Source organism: Xenopus tropicalis, chromosome 4 (assembly GCF_000004195.4).
Source record: "Xenopus tropicalis strain Nigerian chromosome 4, UCB_Xtro_10.0, whole genome shotgun sequence".
In the NCBI taxonomy this organism is placed as follows: Eukaryota; Metazoa; Chordata; class Amphibia; order Anura; family Pipidae; genus Xenopus; species Xenopus tropicalis.
In genome coordinates this window covers 147,721,061-147,746,507 of record NC_030680.2, presented here as the reverse complement: position 1 = coordinate 147,746,507, position 25,447 = coordinate 147,721,061, and the positions used below count along the sequence as shown (strand labels likewise).

General features: G+C 47.0%; 1 protein-coding gene across 1 annotated transcript; it reads right to left on the bottom strand.

Annotated features, from left to right (window-relative positions):
• Positions 1–888: 888 nt before the first annotated feature.
• LOC100496780 (protein FAM3D) lies at positions 889–15,662 on the bottom strand. Its single transcript, XM_004914158.3, has 10 exons — positions 15,277–15,662; positions 13,475–13,556; positions 12,191–12,301; positions 8,402–8,425; positions 7,676–7,799; positions 5,666–5,724; positions 5,426–5,476; positions 4,030–4,114; positions 3,595–3,721; positions 889–1,304 (listed from the first exon to the last, which is right to left on the bottom strand). The coding sequence occupies exons 2-10, from the start codon at positions 13,485–13,487 to the stop codon at positions 1,215–1,217; spliced, it is 684 nt and encodes a 227-aa protein (XP_004914215.1). The 5' UTR covers positions 13,488–13,556; positions 15,277–15,662; the 3' UTR covers positions 889–1,214.
• Between the last annotated feature and the right edge of the window lie 9,785 nt (positions 15,663–25,447).

Sequence of the window (25,447 nt, the reverse complement as noted above, 5' to 3'; positions counted from 1 at the left end):
AAAACCCCCTAAAAGTCTGCTGCCCCTAGGACTATTGTACCCAGTGTCATCAGTGGGTTCTGCCCCCCCCCCCTCGGTACAGTAATATTATTGGATACTGACTTCCTGTGCCCGTTATACCGGGGAACAGCGGGTACCGACACACTGGCAAAAACATATTATACAGCAAGACTGGGGCCGGGGAATAGGGGAAGGGGGGCGAACCAGCTAGGGGTGGGATTATGATGTAAAATGGGCGGGGTAACAGTGTGAAAGGGAAGGGTTGTGGCGCAAAAGGGGTGGAGCAATAATGTGATGGAGCAGCATGGGGCTAGTGCACCCCTCCCAACTGTTCCGATTTTTGCAGGACCCAATTTTAACAGTTCAGGCCGCAGTCCCAGATTCTTACTGAAAAGTCTCTTATTTCCCTTTGATCTCCTGCACTGAACACCAAAAGAGATTCTCAAAGTTTCTCAAACTTAATTAGATAAGTAGCTTTTGGCAGAACCCAGAATACTCACCCCCATGACCATATAAAGGTCATGGAACTCCTTGTGACTTATAATATCCCTATATGTTACAATAGGGGGTACTTTATTCACTATATATTATAAGGAACTCCTCGGGGACTTATAATATCCCTATATGTTACAATAGGGGGCACTTTATTCACTATATACTATAAGGAACTCCTTGGGGACTTATAATATCCCTATATGTTACAATAGGGGGCACTTTATTCACTATATATTATAAGGAACTCCTCTGTGACTTATAATATCCCGATATTTTACAATTTACAACAGGGGTTACTTTATTTATAATATACAAATTTCAGTGAGTAATGTGACAGAAATTACATCACTTAGCTTTTATTATAACCGATGACATCACTAAGCACAGTTTATAAGGATATCATTTACAGTTTGGTCCCATAGGGAAATGACCCAACTGTATATTATATATAAATATATATACACTTACACATTCACACTCTACTGGGCCAATGGCGACATCTCTGAACTGCAGGGAAATGACCGGCGATCAGTGGAAATAAGCAGCAGAACATTTACAAGTCCAATTCCCAGTTTATAAACCATATTCCCTGGTGCAGGAACCCTAGAGTCCCTGTGCCGCTTTAGATTGTCAGCTCCTGTGCCACACCGCAGAGTTCATGATAAAGGCAGGCGGGGCAGGCTGGAAACCAGGGAAGTGGGGCAGATTATCCCGGGGCTTTAGTTGGTTTCCCTGGAGATACAGCCTTCCATTTCCAGCACCTCCGGCCACCCGTCGTATTTGTTTGTCTCCTTGTTGTTCTTGATGTGCTGCAGGGAGGGACAAATAGGGACAGGGGTTAATAAATAACAGTATTATGGCTATTGTATCCCTCAGCTAATCTATATACAGGCACAACTAGAGCCCATTTATGCACAATTTACTAAGTAAAGCTGGCCATACACGCACCGATAATATCGTATGAAACCTCGTTTCGTACGATATTCTGTGCGTGTATGGCATGTCGGCGAGTCGACCGATATCGCCATAGAAGGCGCCTGACCAAAATCTGCCGTCAGGGCTGAATCGGCAGAAGGAGGTAGAAATCCTATTGTTTCTACCTCCTTATCTGCTATTTCAGCCCTGAACGGTGTGTGGCGGATCTGACGATGTTTCGTGCGACCGCTGGTCACCTTTAGGCTAAAGCTAGAATCCTATGCAGAATATTTAGGGGAGTAATTACACTGGGGTTCTGGGAAGGAATGCTGCTTTGTTGGCAATACATTGGGAATTGTACCGATGTTTTGGACCTTAATCATTGACCATGTGAGCCTAGAAGAGCACCAATCCCAGCAGTCTGTTCTGTTTGGGGGTTAATGCTCTGAGCACTCAGCCAATGCATTATGGCAGGAATGTATTACTCTATGGTACCATCCCCTGATGTTGTACATTACATTCTGCACTGGGGGTAATTTTACCTTTTTAACTTACAATAGTGACAGTTGATGTATGATAATCTGGATGGGGTTGAATGTTTGCTGTCTGTTTTTTTTTGTGTAGTGGGCTAGCTTTATGGCTAGTGGGCCAGCTGTATGTCTAGAGGGAAAGCGAAATGGCTAGTGGGACAGTGATATAGCTAGTGGGACAGCAAAATGGCTAGTGGGCCAGCTGTATAATTAGTGGGACAGAGAAACGGATAGGCCAGCTATATGGCTAGTGGGCCAGCTATATGGCTAGTAGGACAGCAATATGGCTAGTGGGACAGCTGTATGGTTGGACAGCGGTATGGCTGGTTGGCTAGCTGTATGGTTGGTGGGCCAGCGATATGGCTCGTGGGACAGCTGTATGGTTAGTTGGACAGCAGTATGGCTGGTGGGACAGCTGTATGGTTGGTGGGCCAGCTGTATGGCTAGTGGGACAGCTATATTGTTAGTTGGACAGTGATATGGCTAGTGGGACAGCTGTATGGTTAGTTGGACAGGGGTATGGCTAGTAGGCTAACTATATGGTTAGTTGGACAGGGGTATGGCTAGTAGGACAGCTATATGGTTAGTTGGACAGCTATATGGCTAGTGGGCCAGCTGTATGGTTAGTTGGACAGCGGTATGGCTAGTGGGCCAGCGGTATGGCTAGTAGGCCAGCTGTATGATTAGTTGGACAGCAGTATGGCTGGTGGGACAGCTGTATGGTTGGTGGGCCAGCTGTATGGCTAGTGGGACAGCTATATGGTTAGTTGGACAGCGATATGGCTAGTGGGACAGCTGTATGGTTAGTTGGACAGGGGTATGGCTAGTGGGCCAACTATATGGTTAGTGGGACAGCGGTATGGCTAGTGGGCCAGCTGTATGGTTGGTGGGACAGCGGTATGGTTGGTGGGACAGCGGTATGGCTGGTGGGCCAGCGGTATGGCTAGTGGGCCAGCGGTATGGCTAGTGGGCCAACTGTATGGTTAGTGGGCCAGATGTATGGTTAGTGGGACATCGGTATGGCTAGTGGGACAGCTATATGGTTAGTGGGACAGCGATATGGTTAGTGGGACAGCGATATGGCTAGTGGGACAGCGATATGGCTAGTGGGACAGCTGTATGGTTAGTCAGACAGGGGTATGGCTAGTGGGCCAACTATATGGCTAGTGGTACAGCGGTATGGCTAGTGGTACAGCTAGTGGGCCGGGTATAAAGGTACAGTATAGACAAGGGCAAGATTTAGTTGTTGATAAACAGGAGTCTAACTCTTGACCAAGGTTGGGGACACAAAATTCCTCTGGGGAGTCAAAACAGAAAACACCCAAACAAATACAGTTTCATTATAACTCATATTATTATTGTACAGCGCTGTGGAATATGTTGGCGCTTTATAAATCAATGTTAATAATAATAATAATAATAATAATGATATATTATTTTGATTAATGGAACCACTGCACAGAAAATGAGCTGGAATTTCATTCTTTAAAACAGCCAGTAGGTGGCACTGTAGCACCATGTCTTTCACTGCAGGCTTACTGATAGCCGGCCTAGCAACTGGTTATACACAGCTGGGGGTGCTGTACCCATGGAACAAACTCATATAACACGCTTTTTTATTCCAGTACGGGGCACAGATTGGCACACAAATTACCTGTTCAAATTTGCTCTTGGCACTTGTCCCTTTAACTCCCACGAAGACCCAGGCGTCCCGGAAGTATAGTTTTTCTGCATAACTGCTCCCAAAGCTTGCAAATATAGCCCTGGCTTCATCATTCAGCCTGAAGGAAATCAGTGGAACTCTGTTATTTGTTTTCTGTACAAACCACTGCTGACAATATATACTTCCTCCTGTTCCTCAGGGGAGGGGTTTTGGCCAAACAGTAGTGACTCCAACCAATCACAATGCAATTTCCTACTTCAGCTTGGTACAAATGTCCCACTCTAGCTGCTTCTAGCAATACTTTGGTGATTATTTAGGGCCAAACAGTAGGGTGCCTCAGTCACAGGGCAACATGGCCGACCCCTAAGCATTACTAGCCTGTATTTGTACAAGATAATATTCTCCAGTCTTGGTTCTGATACTTACTTTGAACTCGGATCATCATAAGATGCGACAAACACCAGCGTTCCGTCCGTCACAGACTTTAAAAAATCCACAAGCGGTTCCACGTCTTTGACAAAAGAGAAAATTCAGCTTAAGGGTTTTAGAAAAATTGCACCACTTTAAAGGAACAGTTCAGTGTAAAATCAGACAGACTGCGCAAAATAAAAAATATTTGCAATATAGTTAGTTGTGCAAAAATGTAATCTATAAAGGCTGGAGTGGGCAGATGTCTAACATAATAGCCAGAACACTACTTCCTGCTTTCAGCTCTCTAACCTCTTAGTTAGTCAGTGACTTTAGGGGGGGCCACATGGGACGTAACTGTCAGTTAGTTTGTGAGCCCACATGTCTGATTCAAATGCAACTAACTGACAGACCCTTCTTATCCATCCAGCCCCTTCTTGTACCTATTTAATGTATCAGCCAGTACTGATTCAGGGGGGGATCCCACAACCTCACAGCTCTCACAGTAACAAATCCAAATTTATGAATATTTAGACTGAACCTCCTTTATACTAATCGGAATCGGTGCCCTCACCTACTGGTAAATAATACACTGATACATAGTTATCATATCCCCCCTTAAGCGCCTCTTCCCCAGTGTAAACAGACCCAACTGGGCCAGCCTTTCCCCATAACTGAGACTTCCCATACCCTTTACCAGCTTAGTTGCCCTTCTCTGGACCCTCTCTAACTCAATAATGTCCCGTTTGAGCACTGGAGACCAAAACTGAACAGCATATTCTAGATGGGGCCTTACCAGCGCTCTGTAAAGGGGAAGAATAACCCCCCCCTCCCGTGAATCTATACCCCATATAATACAGCTCAAAACCTTGTTTGCCCTTGCAGCTGCTGCCTGGCATTGCTTGCTACAGCCAAGTTTATTATCTACAAGGACTCCAAGGTCCTTCTCCATTATGGATTTGCCTAGTGCAGTCCCATTAAGGGTATAAGTGGGGGCATATTGTTACCCCCCAGGTGCATGACCTTACATTTATCCACATTAAATCTCATCTGCCACTTAGCTGCCCAGATTGCCAGTTTGCCAAGATCCTGCTGCAGTAATGCAATATCTAGGATAGAATTAATTGGGCTGCAGAGTTTTGTATCATCTGCAAACACTGATACATTACTCATAATCCACTCCCCTAAGTCATTAATGGTAAGATTAAAGTGGACTCAATGCAGAACCCTAAGTGGACCCAATAGAGAACCTACCGTACAACTGACCCCCAGCCTCTGTACACAATCCTGTAGCCATTTACCTATCCATGTACATTACTAGGCCCAGCAAACCTTAGTATCAAATACCTTGGCCCAAATCCTTACTAACCCCAGCATAACAAGCTGATTTATCTGACAATATAAAGCCACTTACCTCCAGAATACATATCAAAGGACGCTATTTTGATCAGATCCCCATTGAAACCTGTACAAGCGAGAAACATGAGATTATGATCTTATATAGGCACAAAGCCCCCCAAACATATTATAGGAATGAACAAGTTTTACAATATATTTGATTTTACTTTCTTCCAGACATAGAATTCCCTGTGTGAATAGCAGACAGGCAGGAGTAGTGGCTACAGTTGCCCCGTGCCAATAAAATATCACTTACCGTTTATTAGCGCGATGTTCAGTCCTTTCCCAATGTTATTTTTTATACTGCTCATTATGCTGCAAATCAGAAACAAAATACATTCTTTATAAACAAGAGACCCATGAAATAAATAGAATTTGATCGGCTCAACTGCAAGTTACAAACAATAGGCATCTAACTAAGTTTATTTAATGGTTAAATGATTCCCTTTTCTATGTAATAATAAAACAGTACCTGTACTTGATCCCAACTAAGATATAATTACCCCTTATTGGGGCAGAACAGCCCTATTGGGTTTATTTAATGGTTAAATGATTCCCTTTTCTCTGTAATAATAAAACAGTACCTGTACTTGATCCCAACTAAGATATAATTACCCCTTATTGGGGGCAGAACAGCCCTATTGGGTTTATTTAATGGTTAAATGATTCCCTTTTCTCTGTAATAATAAAACAGTACCTGTACTTGATCCCAACTAAGATATAATTACCCCTTATTGGGGGCAGAACAGCCCTATTGGGTTTATTTCATGGTTAAATGATTCCCTTTTCTCTGTAATAATAAAACAGTACCTGTACTTGATCCCAACTAAGATATAATTACCCCTTATTGGGGGCAGAACAGCCCTATTGGGTTTATTTAATGGTTAAATGATTCCCTTTTCTCTGTAATAATAAAACAGTACCTGTACTTGATCCCAACTAAGATATAATTACCCCTTATTGGGGGCAGAACAGCCCTATTGGGTTTATTCAATATTTGAATAATTTTTAGCAGACTTAAGTTATGGAGATCCAAATTACGGAACAATCCCTTATCTGGAAAACCCCAGGTCCCGAGCATTCCCATACCTGCACTGCAAATACTCCCCCAGACACACACAGAGTTTCTGTATTTACCTACTGGCCAGTATTGACTCCCCGCCGCGCTCTCTCAGCGCCAGTAACGATATTTACTTTTCACTCATCACAAACCATTAAAGCCTGTAGGCAGTAATACCTTCCAGTTACGCTTAACACACAGGAACTAGAACAAGGGTACTGGGAGTTGTCAGTAAACTATATTTATTGCTTTCAGAGACCAGGGTTCAGGTAACAATAGCAGGGACCCATAGGGTTAAGTCCCCTACTGCTTTGGGGAACCCCCCTATTAGTTTCCCCCTCTATCTGATTTTAGGAAGTCCTGGTACCTGTAACCTGAATACCTGGGCAGGATGTATTCCTGGGGTCGGAAAACTTCTGGCACCCAGAGATCCTGTTTGTGCTGCTGAGAGGTACGGTTCTGCTACACCTCTCCCTTTCTCCGCATATATATACAGCAAGGGCCCAGCCGAGACTGAGAGTCTAATGGAACCAGTGCTCTACACCAGTTAAGTGGGAACTAGTCCTGAGTGGAAAGTTAAGGGTTACACAATAGCCAGTAATCCAGACATTTATAGGAACAGGAATCTGACAGCAAAAATGTCTGCAACTTCCAGTTACAGACTGGCACTTAGTGTTCTTCCTCCCACCATTGCCATCAGCCTTCAGTGTCCAACCAGGGACCTGACTCAACATTCCCCTCACTCTCTGATGGGTCTCCAACACCCTTTGGGCCAATCACTGCCCTGTCCGACTCACTCAAACCCAAACTGATGGGTTATCCATTGGGCAGCTATTCCCACTCACCCCTCTGTGGGGCTAGAGCTGCCCGTGCACATTGCCCTGACTCCGCAAAGCCACTCGCCCTTCCCTACTCACTTGGGTGCTGCCTGTAGTTCTTCTATCAGTTGGCTTCTCCAGTAGATCCCTTTCCCATGATGCACACCTGCCCCTGGGGCTGTCACATTTGATATAATCCTCAACTCAAATTTCTAGAATTGTTCCCATGCCCTCTAGTGGCCAAACACTGCAATTACTATTTACATATTTCTAGCCTGTGTGCTACCATTTATGCTAGGTACCATGCGTATTAGCAAATCACTCATTGGTTGAATGATACTATTCCCCTCATCAGGGTTACAGGTTGGGAATCAGGGGCAACACTCACATAGAGTCGTCAAAGCAAATAGATGGTCCGACGACATTGCCGGCGCCGCTAATGATTTTAAACGCAAACTGGCCGCCCGGGCAGGGTTTCTCATTCCCGCAGCTGTACTTGACTTTCTTCTTTTCTAAGAAATAAATTAATAATCCGAATGATTAAAAGTAACGGCAGCAACACAAATACATAGCGAATCGTCCAGGCTGACTGGAGGATCCCATTGGACGAGGGCTACATTGGCCATAGATATGGACCTACCCTTGGCGGGTCTACATGGGGGTACTGTTTGAGCTGATCTTTACCATGGAGGTCAGATATCTGGATTAGCCCAATGTGGCCTGGTCTTTAGCTGCTGCCTGGTTGCTATAGTAACTGACCCATTAAAAACAAACTCCTGACTGATGGGTGTGTCTTACAAGCTGAACCAAACCTTGGTTTTTAAAAATATCCAGGGACAAAGGTGAGAGTATAGTGGAGCTTTTAGCGCGTATGTGCTCACATAGGTGCTAAATGATACCAGGGCAGCTACCAATAGCAACCACTCAGTGCTTAGTTTTGATCAGCCTACTACAAGCTTGAAAATGAATGCAGAGATCTGATTGGTAGCTGCACCAGTGGCATTTAGCAACCTTACCTGTCTGGGTCTCAAGGTTCAGATTTAATGAAACAAACAGATACACAGAGTGAATTCACTTACAGTGTTTACTTTGAATTTACTCAGAGTTTACTCACCTGGCGCCTCTTCAACTTCATTATCTGTAATGAAAAATAACCCCAAACGTGTCAGATTTTTGTTACTATGAATAAATGCGAGGATTGTATTAAAGGGGCGGGGTGGGGTCAGCCTTTCCCATTTTGTTTAGGTTTGCACAGCAGGTTTCTATAGAAATGTACAGTGTATACATTAAGAAAACACATTAAAGAGACTGCAGAGACTGAGGTAGTGAGGTGACAGCTGGAAATGACAGAGAGGCAATAAATGACAGTAGTGTCCCTGATACATAAGTCATTACAGAAGCGCCAGTGCCGACGTGCGACCAACCAGGAGTCATTGGAGCATAGTGCCCACCTGCCCTAATGAGCCCTTCTTCTGGCCTGAGCTGGGCAAAATGTCAACAGATGCCCCCAGTAGCCCCCCATCTCCTTTGCTGCCGATTCCCAACACATACTCTGGGCTGCTGTCACTTACCTGCACTTGGGGACCCATTTAAAATATACTTATATATATAGAATATAAATGTCACAATATTCAGTATATAGACATTTATTTGAATTGAAAGTAGTCAAGACAATATTTAGTTTAGCCAGCAGGGGGCACCAACCCTACAGGTACTACAGTGAGACAATCCAGGAGACCCTACAGGTACTACAGTGAGACAATCCAGGAGTCCCTACAGGTACTACAGTGAGACAATCCAGGAGTCCCTACAGGTACTACAGTGAGACAATCCAGGAGACCCTACAGGTACTACAGTGAGACAATCCAGGAGACCCTACAGGTACTACAGTGAGACAATCCAGGAGACCCTACAGGTACTACAGTGAGACAATCCAGGAGACCCTACAGGTACTACAGTGAGACAATCCAGGAGACCCTACAGGTACTACAGTGAGACAATCCAGGAGACCCTACAGGTACTACAGTGAGACAATCCAGGAGTCCCTACAGGTACTACAGTGAGACAATCCAGGAGACCCTACAGGTACTACAGTGAGGCAATCCAGGAGACCCTACAGGTACTACAGTGAGACAATCCAGGAGACCCTACAGGTACTACAGTGAGACAATCCAGGAGTCCCTACAGGTACTACAGTGAGACAATCCAGGAGACCCTACAGGTACTACAGTGAGACAATCCAGGAGTCCCTACAGGTACTACAGTGAGACAATCCAGGAGACCCTACAGGTACTACAGTGAGACAATCCAGGAGACCCTACAGTTACTACAGTGAGACAATCCAGGAGACCCTACAGGTACTACAGTGAGACAATCCAGGAGACCCTACAGGTACTACAGTGAGACAATCCAGGAGACCCTACAGGTACTACAGTGAGACAATCCAGGAGACCCTACAGGTACTACAGTGAGACAATCCAAGAGACCCTACAGGTACTACAGTGAGACAATCCAGGAGACCCTACAGGTACTACAATGAGACAATCCAGGAGACCCTACAGGTACTACAGTGAGACAATCCAGGAGACCCTACAGGTATTACAGTGAGACAATCCAGGAGACCCTACAGGTACTACAGTGAGACAATCCAGGAGACCCTACAGGTACTACAGTGAGACAATCCAGGAGACCCTACAGGTACTACAGTGAGACAATTCAGGAGACCCAACAGGTACTACAGTGAGGCAATCCAGGAGACCCTACAGGTACTACAGTGAGACAATCCAGGAGACCCTACAGGTACTACAGTGAGGCAATCCTGGAGACCCTACAGGTACTACAGTGAGACAATCCAGGAGACCCTACAGGTACTACAGTGAGACAATCCAGGAGACCCTACAGGTACTACAGTGAGGCAATCCAGGAGACCCTACAGGCACTACAGTGAGGCAATCCAGGAGACCCTACAGGTACTACAGTGAGACAATCCAGGAGACCCTACAGGTACTACAGTGAGACAATCCAGGAGACCCTACAGGTACTACAGTGAGACAATCCAGGAGACCCTACAGGTACTACAGTGAGACAATCCAGGAGACCCTACAGGTACTACAGTGAGGCAATCCAGGAGACCCTACAGGTACTACAGTGAGACAATCCAGGAGACCCTACAGGTACTACAGTGAGACAATCCAGGAGACCCTACAGGTACTACAGTGAGACAATCCAGGAGACCCTACAGGTATTACAGTGAGACAATCCAGGAGACCCTACAGGTACTACAGTGAGACAATCCAGGAGACCCTACAGGTACTACAGTGAGACAATCCAGGAGACCCTACAGGTACTACAGTGAGACAATCCAGGAGACCCTACAGGTACTACAGTGAGGCAATCCAGGAGACCCTACAGGTACTACAGTGAGGCAATCCAGGAGACCCTACAGGTACTACAGTGAGACAATCCAGGAGACCCTACAGGTACTACAGTGAGGCAATCCTGGAGACCCTACAGGTACTATAGTGAGACAATCCAGGAGACCCTACAGGTACTACAGTGAGACAATCCAGGAGACCCTACAGGCACTACAGTGAGGCAATCCAGGAGGCCCTACAGGTACTACAGTGAGACAATCCAGGAGACCCTACAGGTACTACAGTGAGGCAATCCAGGAGACCCTACAGGTACTACAGTGAGACAATCCAGGAGACCCTACAGGTACTACAGTGAGACAATCCTGGAGACCCTACAGGTACTATAGTGAGACAATCCAGGAGACCCTACAGGTACTACAGTGAGACAATCCAGGAGACCCTACAGGTACTACAGTGAGGCAATCCAGGAGACCCTACAGGTACTACAGTGAGACAATCCAGGAGACCCTACAGGTACTACAGTGAGACAATCCAGGAGACCCTACAGGTACTACAGTGAGACAATCCAGGAGACCCTACAGGTACTACAGTGAGACAATCCAGGAGACCCTACAGGTACTACAGTGAGACAATCCAGGAGACCCTACAGGTACTACAGTGAGACAATCCAGGAGACCCTACAGGTACTACAGTGAGACAATCCAGGAGACCCTACAGGTACTACAGTGAGACAATCCAGGAGACCCTACAGGTACTACAGTGAGGCAATCCAGGAGACCCTACAGGTACTACAGTGAGACAATCCAGGAGACCCTACAGGTACTACAGTGAGACAATCCAGGAGACCCTACAGGTACTACAGTGAGGCAATCCAGGAGAACCTACAGGTACTACAGTGAGACAATCCAGGAGACCCAACAGGTACTACAGTGAGGCAATCCAGGAGACCCTACAGGTACTACAGTGAGACAATCCAGGAGAACCTACAGGTACTACAGTGAGGCAATCCAGGAGAACCTACAGGTACTACAGTGAGGCAATCCAGGAGACCCTACAGGTACTACAGTGAGACAATCCAGGAGACCCAACAGGTACTACAGTGAGGCAATCCAGGAGACCCTACAGGTACTACAGTGAGGCAATCCAGGAGAACCTACAGGTACTACAGTGAGACAATCCAGGAGACCCAACAGGTACTACAGTGAGGCAATCCAGGAGACCCTACAGGTACTACAGTGAGACAATCCAGGAGAACCTACAGGTACTACAGTGAGGCAATCCAGGAGACCCTACAGGTACTACAGTGAGACAATCCAGGAGACCCTACAGGTACTACAGTGAGACAATCCAGGAGACCCTACAGGTACTACAGTGAGACACTCCAGGAGAAGCTTGTGCACTGTATGCTGTACATAAGAGAGAACATAGAGAGAACGTCTTACCCAAGTTCTGTACCCAGTATCTGAGTAATAACATAACACCACTTCCCCCACTGCACAAATTACAATAATATAAGATTTTTTTCTTACCGAATAATGCCCTCAGACTCTTCATATCGACTTTACTGGGGTAGAATTGCTTGGCAAAATACCACGTGATGAACAGGGTAAGTAGAACCATTAGAATCCTTATAATGGCTGCTGTATATTAAAGGGAAACTGTGTCAGGATGAAAACTCTAAAATGTTGCTATAGGTCAGTGCTGCAGGTATATATTCTGGGATTTCTGTATCTGTGTAACAGCAGGAACGCATGCTGTGTGGCCATTTTGGAAGCTCGGGGGCGGGCTTATGCTAAGCAGGGGCAGGGAAATAGTCTATAACATATGTATTTGGTCCATGTGATTGTTTGATCATCCAAACCTGGATGGAGGGATGATTCTGCCATATGGATTACTTGCTTAGCAGCAGAATATCCTCCAATGGGCTCACAGCTGTGTTCTGCCCAAGTGCCCAAACCTCACAATGCTGCTTGAGAATGACAGTAAAGGTGGAGATACCCCCCGAGATCTGCTTGTTAGGAGAGGGCAGCAAATAAACACATCTCAGCACAATTTAGACGTCCGCGCTGATCCGATCAGTGGCCCAGGGGCAATGATAGAATCACAGAGCAAAGCCCACCCTAGAGATCAGATTGGGATAGCATCAATGTGCCAGTGCAGTTCTCATCTCAATGGATTTTTAAACCTGCCCGGACTGGCAATCTGTGGGTTCTGGCAAATGCCAGGGGGGCTGTAAGGTGCCATAGTCAGTCTGTGTACTGGGAATACCGGGGCCTACATTGAATCCCAGTCTGGACCGGTGCCCAACTGATATCTGTTTAGCCACATATCTGTCAGGCAGGCCCATTGGCCGGACCCTTCCCTTGGCCTGTACATGACCATCTTAAAGGTGCCCATACTCCTTCAGATCCGCTCGCTTGGTGATGTCGCCAAGCGAGCGGATCTTCTCCCGATATCCCCACCTATGGGTGGGCGATATTGGGGGAATCCAGGCTAACTCGGTCATTTGGCACTGGGGCCAAACAATCGACTTATAACGACGGGTATAGGTGCAGTTGGTTTGGGGACCACATCAACGAGCCGATGCGGTCCCTGATCCGGCCAGATATCGGTCGGGTAGGCCCGTCGCTAGTGCCCATACACGGGCCGATTAGCTGCCGGATCTGTCATATCGGCAGCTACAGTCGGCCCGTGTATCAGGACCTTTATTCCCGTTGGTACAGGGACCCTTTGGAGTTTATTTTATTTATTTTTTGCAACCTGTGCTACCCGCTAGTTCTTAGTTCCATCTATGAAACCAGAATGCTCATTACCCGCACACCGCATGGTTCTTCCCAATAGGATAAGGGCACAGACGCTCCGCTCCGGCACACTTTGCACCGACACAACTCAGATCTGAGAATATAAAAATAAAAATGTAAGTGATAACGGCCCAACTGTGGGCACTAAATTCCAGAATCCCACTCTCCTATTGGCTAGTGTCACACTATAATAAACCCCCATTGCCAAACACTGATAAATACGGTTGTGCTTCCTTGTCGGCTCAGGGTGTGCTGGCCGGGCCCCGGCTCTAAAGGAATAGGATATCCTGGTTCTGTACTGAATCCAGCAAAGCATAAGAAACACAAGCCAATAACTGGGTCAGAAGGTGCCAGCCTGCCGACGAGTATTACTGTATTATTCTTACTGACATTTTCCTTTCAGCCTCTTTTATCTCACACCATCCAATCTGGAAAGTTCCTATCCTGTTACTTTCACTCATACTCTGTTATATAATTATGTATGTATGTCCCTTGCATGTCTGTCTGTCTGTCTGTCTGTCTGCCCTGCACAAACAATCCAGTGGGAAAACAATGCTCATCTCAATAGGAATCAGTACATTCCAATAGTAAATGCTCATATTATCCCACTGCTACTATAGGCACCATCTCTCCCTACTATACCTGCTATCCCACAGCCCCAGTCCCTTCCCAGAGGCTATTATCCCCCCACTGCTACTATAGGCACCATCTCTCCCTACTATACCTGCTATCCCACAGCCCCAGTCCCTTCCCAGAGGCTATTATCCCACTGCTACTATAGGCACCATCTCTCCCTACTATACCTGCTATCCCACAGCCCCAGTCCCTTCCCAGAGGCTATTATCCCCCCACTGTTACTATAGGCACCATCTCTCCCTACTATACCTGCTATCCCACAGCCCCAGTCCCTTCCCAGAGGCTATTATCCCCCCACTGCTACTATAGGCACCATCTCTCCCTACTATACCTGCTATCCCACAGCCCCAGTCCCTTCCCAGAGACTATTATCCCCCCACTGCTACTATAGGCACCATCTCTCCCTACTATACCTGCTATCCCACAGCCCCAGTCCCTTCCCAGAGGCTATTATCCCCCCACTGCTACTATAGGCACCATCTCTCCCTACTATACCTGCTATCCCACAGCCCCAGTCCCTTCCCAGAGGCTATTATCCCCCCACTGCTACTATAGGCACCATCTCTCCCTACTATACCTGCTATCCCACAGCCCCAGTCCCTTCCCAGAGGCTATTATCCCCCCACTGCTACTATAGGCACCATCTCTCCCTACTATACCTGCTATCCCACAGCCCCAGTCCCTTCCCAGAGGCTATTATCCCCCCACTGCTACTATAGGCACCATCTCTCCCTACTATACCTGCTATCCCACAGCCCCAGTCCCTTCCCAGAGGCTATTATCCCCCCACTGCTACTATAGGCACCATCTCTCCCTACTATACCTGCTATCCCACAGCCCCAGTCCCTTCCCAGAGGCTATTATCCCCCCACTGCTACTATAGGCACCATCTCTCCCTACTATACCTGCTATCCCACAGCCCCAGTCCCTTCCCAGAGGCTATTATCCCCCACTGCTACTATAGGCACCATCTCTCCCTACTATACCTGCTATCCCACAGCCCCAGTCCCTTCCCAGAGGCTATTATCCCCCCACTGCTACTATAGGCACCATCTCTCCCTACTATACCTGCTATCCCACAGCCCCAGTCCCTTCCCAGAGGCTATTATACCCCCACTGCTACTATAGGCACCATCTCTCCCTACTATACCTGCTATAATGTAGCCCAGAGAACTTACTCAGAGTATCCCCGGATGAAGTAGTAGAGGACAGGGATCCTCGCTGGGGAGAGCAGGTCGCTGTGGCACCAATGGAAGGTAGGTCTCTCACTATCTCCTGTATATAGAACAATCTCTGACATAACAAGTTACATAAAACCAATGAATGAAAGTTGTTGCTCCGGGCACCCAGGGGTGGAAAGTTGGTTGGACAAACTGGAAAAACGCTTACTGTGCTGTATCCGTAAGGCTCATGGATATTTGTTTAAACGTGCGCTAGTGTGAGCTATGTATGAACCTGGCTCCGCCCTGTACTACCTGCCACTGCAGTGTCCTATTAAAGGGCAAGTATGCCCAATCTTTACTTTATAAGAAACATACGGTTATTCTGTCTGTGTTATTAAAGGGGAATATAGCCCTGAAAGCTGTTTTTATACTTAATAAAAGAGACTGTTATTCTAAGTTTCTTTCCATCCAGGTGTAGGGGTAGGTGTTGGGGTACCTGGGTTCCTGGGGGTCAGTGCATAAAGAAGCCAAGGGTATGGCACTATGATGCCCATATGATGCAGAACATGGGGCTGTGCCAGTCCTTAGGGCAAGGGGCAGGGCTGGTGACATCAGGGGCAGAGTGGGTCACATCAAGGGGTCATGATGGTTGGGGCGGAGTATGATATCAGTGGGCAGGCTATGATGTCTGACTGTTGATAGGCTGACCACTGTGTCATTCAGCCCTGCCCAGCAGCTTATATCAGTGTCAGACCGGGCCCCCTAGGGCCCCAATACACAGACTCCCTGCATAGTAGGCTCATTATTGCATTCTTATCCACGTTACTGTAAGAGAAAAGGGGCTGAGGCGTCAGTCAGGGTTCCGTCTGTCCCGCCCCCCACACATTGCATTGGTGCCCTGCAGCGCTGGAGCCCCAGGTTCAATTCTGTCTGGGGCACTATTTGCAGGGAGTTTATACCTGTATGTGCTACTCCCTGTACCCTGCACTTTCCTCTGCAGTTGCCCCTACATTGTGATGCCATTCTCAGACTCAGATTCAGGTCCGTTTAGGCCTGAATCATGATATTGCCAGGTTTAGTGGGCTCAGTGGCAGGTTTAGTGGGCTCAGTGGTGGGTTTAGTGGGCTCAGTGGCAGGTTTAGTGGGCTCAGTGGCAGGTTTAGTGGGCTCAGTGGAAGATTTAGTGGGCTCAGTGGCGGGTTTAGTGGGCTCAGTGGCAGGTTTAGTGAGCTCAGTGGCAGGTTTAGTGGGCTCAGTGGCAGGTTTAGTGGGCTCAGTGGCAGGTTTACTGGGCTCAGTGGCGGGTTTAGTGGGCTCAGTGGCAGGTTTACTGGGCTCAGTGGCAGGTTTAGTGGGCTCAGTGGCAGGTTTACTGGGCTCAGTGGCAGGTTTACTGGGCTCAGTGGCGGGTTTAGTGGGCTCAGTGGCAGGTTTACTGGGCTCAGTGGCGGATCTAGTGGGCTCAGTGGCAGGTTTAGTGGGCTCAGTGGCAGGTTTAGTGGGCTCAGTGGCAGGTTTACTGGGCTCAGTGGCAGGTTTACTGGGCTCAGTGGCGGATCTAGTGGGCTCAGTGGAAGGTTTAGTGGGCTCAGTGGCGGATCTAGTGGGCTCAGTGGCAGGTTTAGTGGGCTCAGTGGCAAGTTTAGTGGGCTCAGTGGCAAGTTTAGTGGGCTCAGTGGTTCTGTAGTTTGCCTTGAAAAGAAAAAAGCATACTCCCTACCCGTGACTTAAGGTGGCCAAACACGGACAGATTTCAGCTACTGATTTGGGTCCTTCACACCAATTCGCCAGCTTATCTGCCCATGTTTGGGCACCTTGATGGGCCAACCCAACCGATATGTGGCCTAAAATTGATTCGACCTCGATCGGGCAGGTTTGGTTTTCCTGTCGGATCAGCTCCCTTCTGATCATTGTTGCAACACCTTTTATTTCCAAGTCTCTAGAGATTAGAAGTTTTACTTCCAAATAAAATGGATTTGAAACAAGCGGCACCTTGAGATGTTGCTCAGACTGTTACATGAAATGACCAGCAGGTGGCGCTGTAGCTGCAGATTCCTTCCATTACCCTGAAATCTGAGGGAAATTGCAAAGTGCCCAGAAAAGAATTGGACTTAAGTTTGTTTCAGGGGAGTCACTTTCCTTGGGACACTGCTGTAATATCTACGTTGTATTATATACACTGCTGGGGTTGCACTAATATTGCACTACTACTGCCACTAAAGACAAAGGCACCGGGCAGACAATGGCAGGTAAGTACCAGGGCTTGTAGGCAAACACTGGGAAGGATGAAGATAAGGGGAACGTGTAACTAAAATAAACAGCAACTGATTAAGAGTTTCCATGCTGAGCTGATGAAAATCCCAGGTTGGGTTGGGTTTATTTGCAGAACTTCACGCTGTATTTACAGCCATTCGTAAGATCCTGGAAAGCCCTGAATGTGGGTCACGGTTGTACTGTAGAATCTGCGTGTTATTCCCCCAAAGAGCTGACAGTCAGTACAGGAGTTGCCCTTATGGGAGAGCTTGGGGCTGTATATGAAATTGGGTCCCACAATGGGGGGGGGGGGGGGGGGGCAGGTATAGTAGGGTTAGAGGGGGGCAGGTATAGTAGGGTTAGTGGGTGCCAGGGGGGCAGGTATAGTAGGGTTAGAGGGTGCCAGGGGGGCAGGTATAGTAGGGTTAGAGGGTGCCAGGGGGGCAGGTATAGTAGGGTTAGCAGGTGCCGGGGGGGCAGGTATAGTAGGGTTAGCGGGTGCCGGGGGGGCAGGTATAGTAGGGTTAGAGGGTGCCAGGGGGGTTATAGGGAAAAACTGTAGAAAAAATGTGCTGATAGGAGGGTTCAATGGTGACAGTAAAGTGAGATGGAGCTGCAGCTCAGTGTGGCATAAGGAACATATGGTGGTGGCAGTGGGGCAGGATGGGAACAGGCAAGTAAGATGGTGCCAGTAATATATATATATCAGTTATAGCCGACCCTCAGGCTTCCAGCATTGTCTAATCATACCCAGCAGCAGCCGCAGCAAACTCTCAAGCGATACGGGGAGTGTTAGTTCACCGACAGCTGAAGGGCAATGTGCTGGGCAGCTCTAAGCACTGACTGGCATAAAAGGGGTTGTTCGCCTTTGAGTTAACCTTTAGTATTCTGAGCAGGGTAGTGAGAGGCACATTAGGCAATTGCCTTCTCTCCTGTAAATAAACCAGCCGGGGGGGATTGGGAGACAGGGGGTGAGGGCTTGGGTTGTGGTGGGTTCAAGTTGAAACCAAGGGAATCCAAATAATTCCTTGTGGGTTGAAGAGAGAGTCACAAATGGTTAATTGAGGAGATTTTCTCTTAAGGTACCTGTCAGCTCTTTCTGCACCTTATGTAATTACAGTAACAGCCCCCCCTAGAGACTCGGGCAAATAATGAATCACATGACTGGCAGCGGGGTCACTAGTCCTGGGACTCACTTATCTGGGCAGGACTGACCTACCCTCCATTACCTGCAGTTTGGCCTCCTGTGTATAATCAGTGTATGTGTATATCTATATTCATTCATTTTCATTTTTTTTCCGAGACTTAGTGAGAATAGTGCTAGAAAAAAGAGAATAGAGAGAATAGTGTTAGAACAGACAGAATAGTGCTAGAATAGAGAGAATAGCGCTAGAACAGAGAGAATAGTGTTAGAATAGAGATAATAGTGCTAGAATAGAGAGAATAGTGTTAGAATAGAGATAATAGTGCTAGAATAGAGAGAATAGCGTTAGAATAGAGATAATAGTGCTAGAATAGAGAGAATAGCGTTAGAATAGAGATAATAGTGCTAGAATAGAGAGAATAGTGTTAGAATAGAGATAATAGTGCTAGAATAGAGAGAATAGTGTTAGAACAGACAGAATAGTGCTAGAATAGAGAGAATAGCGCTAGAACAGAGAGAATAGTGTTAGAATAGAGATAATAGTGCTAGAATAGAGAGAATAGTGTTAGAATAGAGATAATAGTGCTAGAATAAAGAGAATAGCGTTAGAATAGAGATAATAGTGCTAGAATAGAGAGGATAGTGTTAGAATAGAGATAATAGTGCTAGAATAGAGAGAATAGTGTTAGAATAGAGATAATAGTGCTAGAATAGAGAGAATAGTGTTAGAATAGAGATAATAGTGCTAGAATAGAGAGGATAGTGTTAGAATAGAGATAATAGTGCTAGAATAGAGAGAATAGTGCTAGAAAAGAGAGAATAGTGCTAGAATAGAGATAATAGTGCTAGAAAAGAGAGAATAGTGCTAGAATAGAGAGAATAGTGCTAGAAAAGAGAGAATAGTGCTAGAAAAGAGAGAATAGTGCTAGAATAGAGAGAATAGTGCTAGAAAAGAGAGAATAGTGCTAGAATAGAGAGAATAGTGCTAGAAAAGAGAGAATAGTGCTAGAATAGAGAGAATAACGCTAGAATAGAGAGAATAGTGTTAGAATAGAGAGAATAGTGTTAGAATAGAGATAATAGTGCTAGAATAGAGAGAATAGTGCTAGAAAAGAGAGAATAGTGCTAGAATAGAGAGAATAGTGCTAGAAAAGAGAGAATAGTGCTAGAATAGAGAGAATAGTGCTAGAAAAGAGAGAATAGTGCTAGAATAGAGAGAATAGTGCTAGAAAAGAGAGAATAGTGCTAGAATAGAGAGAATAGTGCTAGAAAAGAGAGAATAGTGCTAGAATAGAGAGAATAACGCTAGAATAGAGAGAATAGTGTTAGAATAGAGAGAATAGTGTTAGAATATAGAGAATAGTGCTAGAATAGAGAGAATAGTGCTAGAAAAGAGAGAATAGTGCTAGAATAGAGAGAATAGTGCTAGAAAAGAGAGAATAGTGCTAGAAAAGAGAGAATAGTGCTAGAATAGAGAGAATAGTGCTAGAAAAGAGAGAATAGTGCTAGAATAGAGAGAATAACGCTAGAATAGAGAGAATAGTGTTAGAATAGAGAGAATAGTGTTAGAATAGAGATAATAGTGCTAGAATAGAGAGAATAGTGCTAGAATAGAGAGAATAGTGCTAGAATAGAGAGAATAGTGCTAGAAAAGAGAGAATAGTGCTAGAAAAGAGAGAATAGTGCTAGAATAGAGAGAATAACGCTAGAATAGAGAGAATAGTGTTAGAATAGAGAGAATAGTGTTAGAATAGAGGGAATAGAGAGAATGTACAGTACAGTATGTTTATATTGCAGTGCGAATGCCTGGGCCTGTTTGTTCCTTATTGTACTTTCCCTTTCCGCCTGCAGGTGGTGCTGTTGATTTACAGATGAGGAAGAGTCCGACCAGGACAGAAATGATTCCTGGAAGCCGGAGTGAGAGAGAAGCTTTATTATCTGTGCGACCGATCATCCCAATGTGTAAATTGGCCGCCAAGAAATATTATTACTGTCAGGAAATATTCCCCTTTATTTGTACATCTTAGTGTCCAATAAGCACCGAACCGGGGCAATGAGCGCTGGGCTGGGGCCACATGGGTATAATAACTGCCCCCCATATACTGTGTATCTGCCACCGGGCAAACTCATGTGTCTGGGAGAGCTGGGGGCACAGAAGGGGTTTATTCTGCCTGTATATTCCTGCTGCTTTATGGGGTCCTGCCAGGGTCGGACTGGGCTATATGGCGTGTGCCATAGACTGTATAGCATTCATCTGCCCACCGGGGGTACAAACATGGCTACTGGATATTTAGAGTGCACCAAGATGGCTGCCACTGGGAACAGCTTCCTCTGTTCCGCTACCAACATGGCTGCCATCTTGCACTGTTGATCCCTGATTGGCCCCCAGGTTTTAGGGAATCTGACATGGATATATCCCAGGCCTTATATTTATTGGTGCAGACGGCAGTGGGAACCCTGGACTTACTGTCAGTTTGAAGCTGGTGGGAGACCTAAGCCCCTGACCCACTGGAATCCTACCTTTTTCCTATCTCCACTCAATCCCTCCTCCCTAGCAGTAGGTTGCATAATAGCCCCGCCCATTTTGACATCACCACCCTTTTGCATCATGGCCCGTCCCCTTTTTGTCACTGCCCCCGGCCGGGGTGTAAGGGTGGCAACCCTAGGAGTCCCTTTAGTGAATGGTGCCGGTGAGAGCGCCGACTGCATCCATTTCTTTGTGACTGCAACTGGGCCCTTAATACCTGCTGCTTTTAATTTCCCCTTTAATTTTGTGGTGCAAAGTGGAAAAGGTTGAACTGGACGTCTCTTTTTTCAGCACTGGACGCGCCACTCACTGGAGCCCAATACCCAACAGGAAGTCCCCTAATATCAAGGGCTACGAGTGACCCCACAGAACCTGACCCAGGGCAGACTCCGTACCAGTACCAGCACATCGGGTCAGTACATAGTTAAACATTTGCCGTAATGTGCAATAAACAGGAAACTGGTCAGAAATAAAAATATGTTAAGTAAATGACAAAAACAACTTTGTAGAAAAGAATGAAATGTGGGTTTTTGTTGCAGAATAAAACACCGACGAATCCAAAGAGACCGGATGACACTGAACGAATTCATCTCCCAACAATGGCGCCGGGGGGAACCGTCTGTCTGCGCTTCCAGCCTTTGTTCCGCCGCATGTGAGTGATGCCACAATGGGTCGCTAGGGAGCACAATACCCGCCCACGGCAACAGAAACGGGTCAGGGTCTCGGGCCGCATTGTGTGAACTGATCCGGCGCCATTGAAGCCGGAGAGTCTCCAGAACAAGGATCTGACAGGCCGTCTTTGTCCCGACGCAAACGCAGGACGTCACAATGGGGCAGCAGGGAACATCTGTAATGTATAAATGTCGGGGGATATTAGTGGGAAGTACAGGGGGGGCACAAAGGGTCCGTTTATTCCGGGGGCCGAGTCTGTTTGGGAGAGATGTTCAGCTCTTTGTGGGAATATAATGAGGACTTTCCGGCTTTCTCTAACCTTTATCCCACACAATGAGCCGCGCAGAAATGCCGCGTCCCCTTTCATTGGCCGGAGAAGAAACGTTATTGGCGGGGATTGAGCTTTTATCACATGGAGCTCAGAGGAATTGTATTGTCGGGGGTCAGGGAAGGGGAAGGTTTGGGGGGGAAAGTGCTCGGCGACGCTCAGTTCTCTCAAACAGAAAAGATTTAGTACAAAATCCACAAGCCCAGGCTGAAAGCTGAGGTCACATGACCGGGGCGGGGGCGCCACTGGGTGGGGGGCGCCATTTGTGCCTGGATAAAAGATCCTTTTGGTTTATTGGTGATGAAACTAACACGTTGGAAGGATCCAGCAGGGATCAATAGGAGCCTCAGAACCCCTGTAATTACCCACAATGCATTATCAGGGGGAGGTGATCACATACAATGTGCGCTGGGGCCACCCAATGGGGACAGACTTTGGCCTTCGGAACCCCCATAGACCCATTAGCTCAGTTGTGACCAGCAAATTGGCACTGACTCCCTTTATATTTACTGTGACAGTATTGGAGTTCAGCTACTTGCCCTTTAATCCAGATGCTCCCATTGAGGGCGGAGCTGAGGGAGGGGCTTGCAGTGTAACAATGCTCTGCACATCGGAAGCTGTGGTGTTAGAGGCATATCAGGAAACTATGGACCTTTATTGAACACAATGGTACCTGCCTGGTACAATTCAGGCAATTAAATGGTTAATCTCACCCCAGGGGATTCTGGGTATTCAGTGGGGCTCCAAGTAGGGGCGCCACCTTTTTGTGGCTTTAATTCTGAACAGGGGGAGGAGCAGATGATGTTGGGAGTAGGCGGCCCTTCAGCTATGATGTCATGTGGCAGGGTTATGATGTGGTGATCAGCGATTGGCTAATCCCTGTGCCATTCATTTCAAAGTCCTGCCGGAACTTGGAAATCCATATGGGCCGTTTGCACCCGGACTCCCCTTCCAAAAATTGCGCCAAGGGGCAACATCCTGAGCCCTATCCCACTGGGGTCCCTACACTTGTGAGTGTCACTGGGGAATACTTACCCCACTACTTCTCCTTGGTGGAGCAAAGTATTGCTCCTTAGCCCTGACTATCTTACCCCCCTGGGGTGGGTTCTGCAGAGATTACCCCAGCTTCACTCATGGTTGGTTACCCTTAGGGCCGGATGTAGGCTTCTTTCTCTGGCCAGGGGGTGGGGTCAGTGACATCCTGTGGGTGGGGCTTTAATGTGCCAATCACTGCGTCAATCTCAATTTTGAAAAACTGGGCAGCCTTTCCGAAAACCAGACAGGTGGGAACCCTAGCCGGGTTTAAAGATTGTGTTTTGCTTTTTGCCCTCACAACCCCTCCCACCGAGTGCCGGAAGTTTTCTCTTCTCTGGCGCAACCAATCATTAGGGACTATGGAACTGTGTAGCCACCTTTCGGCCAATGGTGAACACTTGCCTCCAACAGGGCAGAGGTCACTGACCAGGGACTTCCTGAGCAGCAAGGGGAAGTTAACCCTAAGGGTCACCTACATACTTCCATACGGCTTCATGAAATTATTGCCTCAGATTCCTTAACTCTCAACTTACCCTTCTCTTCCTCCCTTTGTTCCTTCATACAAACAGGGCAAACTCCTGAAATACTCCAACTTCCTGGTCCTTGTGGGGGTAGAAAATGTGATTACCAGTGCCTGGATAAACCCCCTGCATAACTGGCCTCTAAGCCAAAACAATGACAACAATGGAATGAAGGAAGGGGGCTGTTTATACAGAGCTCCCTACCTATAGTGAACCTAATTCGGGGGGCTCCGTTACTGTTCTACAGTAAAAAAGGTAAGAAAATAAGTTTAAGGTGAAATTAAAAGAGACGATATTTGCAGTTCTATTTATTTGGCTTATGCTGAATGGGGTGTTGGGGGGCCCCAATAGCGGCACAATAATAATCATTTTCTGGAACCCACAATCCCTAGCGTCTATTCTGCCCCAGACACTGTGCCCCTTCCCATTCTGCCCCATATTAACCCCAACAAGCAGATCCCGGGGTTTATTATAAAGATACAGAAAACAAATATACAAATTGTGTTTGGCCCCTCCGGTCACATGGGGCTCGGCTATCACATGTCTGGGTCTGGCCGGCCAATGGCAGCTGGGTTGCTCTGTAGATGGATTTATGGTATGTCTGTAATTGGCTTTTAATTACACGCGCTATCGTTTCAATCATGGGCCCTTCAGCCGCATCTTATTCCTCTGATGCCGAGGCTTCTCCATACGGAGCCCAGTCTGGCGCCTCACTCAGCCCCGCAGGGTCCGTATTCATATACTGAGCAGCCAAAGCTTCCCATTGCCTCGGGGTTACCTACCCCTACTGTGGGTGATCCCCCCCCCCATTGTAAGCAGCACTCCTGCCCTGCTTTATGGCTGAGATTCTAGCTATCTGTATAACAGAGCATTCTGTCACAGTGGCACAGATCCTATCTGATCCCCCCATTGTAAGCAGCAGTCCTGCCCTGCTTTATGGCTGAGATTCTAGCTATCTGTATAACAGAGCATTCTGTCACAGTGGCACAGATCCTATCTGATCCCCCCATTGTAAGCAGCAGTCCTGCCCTGCTTTATGGCTGAGATTCTAGCTATCTGTATAACAGAGCATTCTGTCACAGTGGCACAGATCCTATCTGATCCCCCCATTGTAAGCAGCAGTCCTGCCCTGCTTTATGGCTGAGATTCTAGCTATCTGTATAACAGAGCATTCTGTCACAGTGGCACAGATCCTATCTGATCCCCCCATTGTAAGCAGCAGTCCTGCCCTGCTTTATGGCTGAGATTCTAGCTATCTGTATAACAGCATTCTGTCACAGTGGCACAGATCCTATCTGACCCCCCCCCTACAGAAATAGGGGTTGGTAGCACTAGGTAGGTACCTAATATATAGGGGCAGAGACAGGGGAAAGTGTTGGAAGGGTTACTGCCTGCCCCGCTCTCATTTCCCTACAGAAATAGGGGTTGGTAGCACTAGGTAGGTACCTAATATATAGGGGCAGAGACAGGGGAAAGTGTTGAAAGGGTTACTGCCTGCCCTGCTCTCATTTCCCTACAGACATAGGGGTTGGTAGCACTAGGTAGGTACCTAATATATAGGGGCAGAGACAGGGGAAAGTGTTGGAAGGGTTACTGCCTGCCCTGCTCTCATTTCCCTACAGAAATAGGGGTTGGTAGCACTAGGTAGGTACCTAATATATAGGGGCAGAGACAGGGGAAAGTGTTGGAAGGGTTACTGCCTGCCC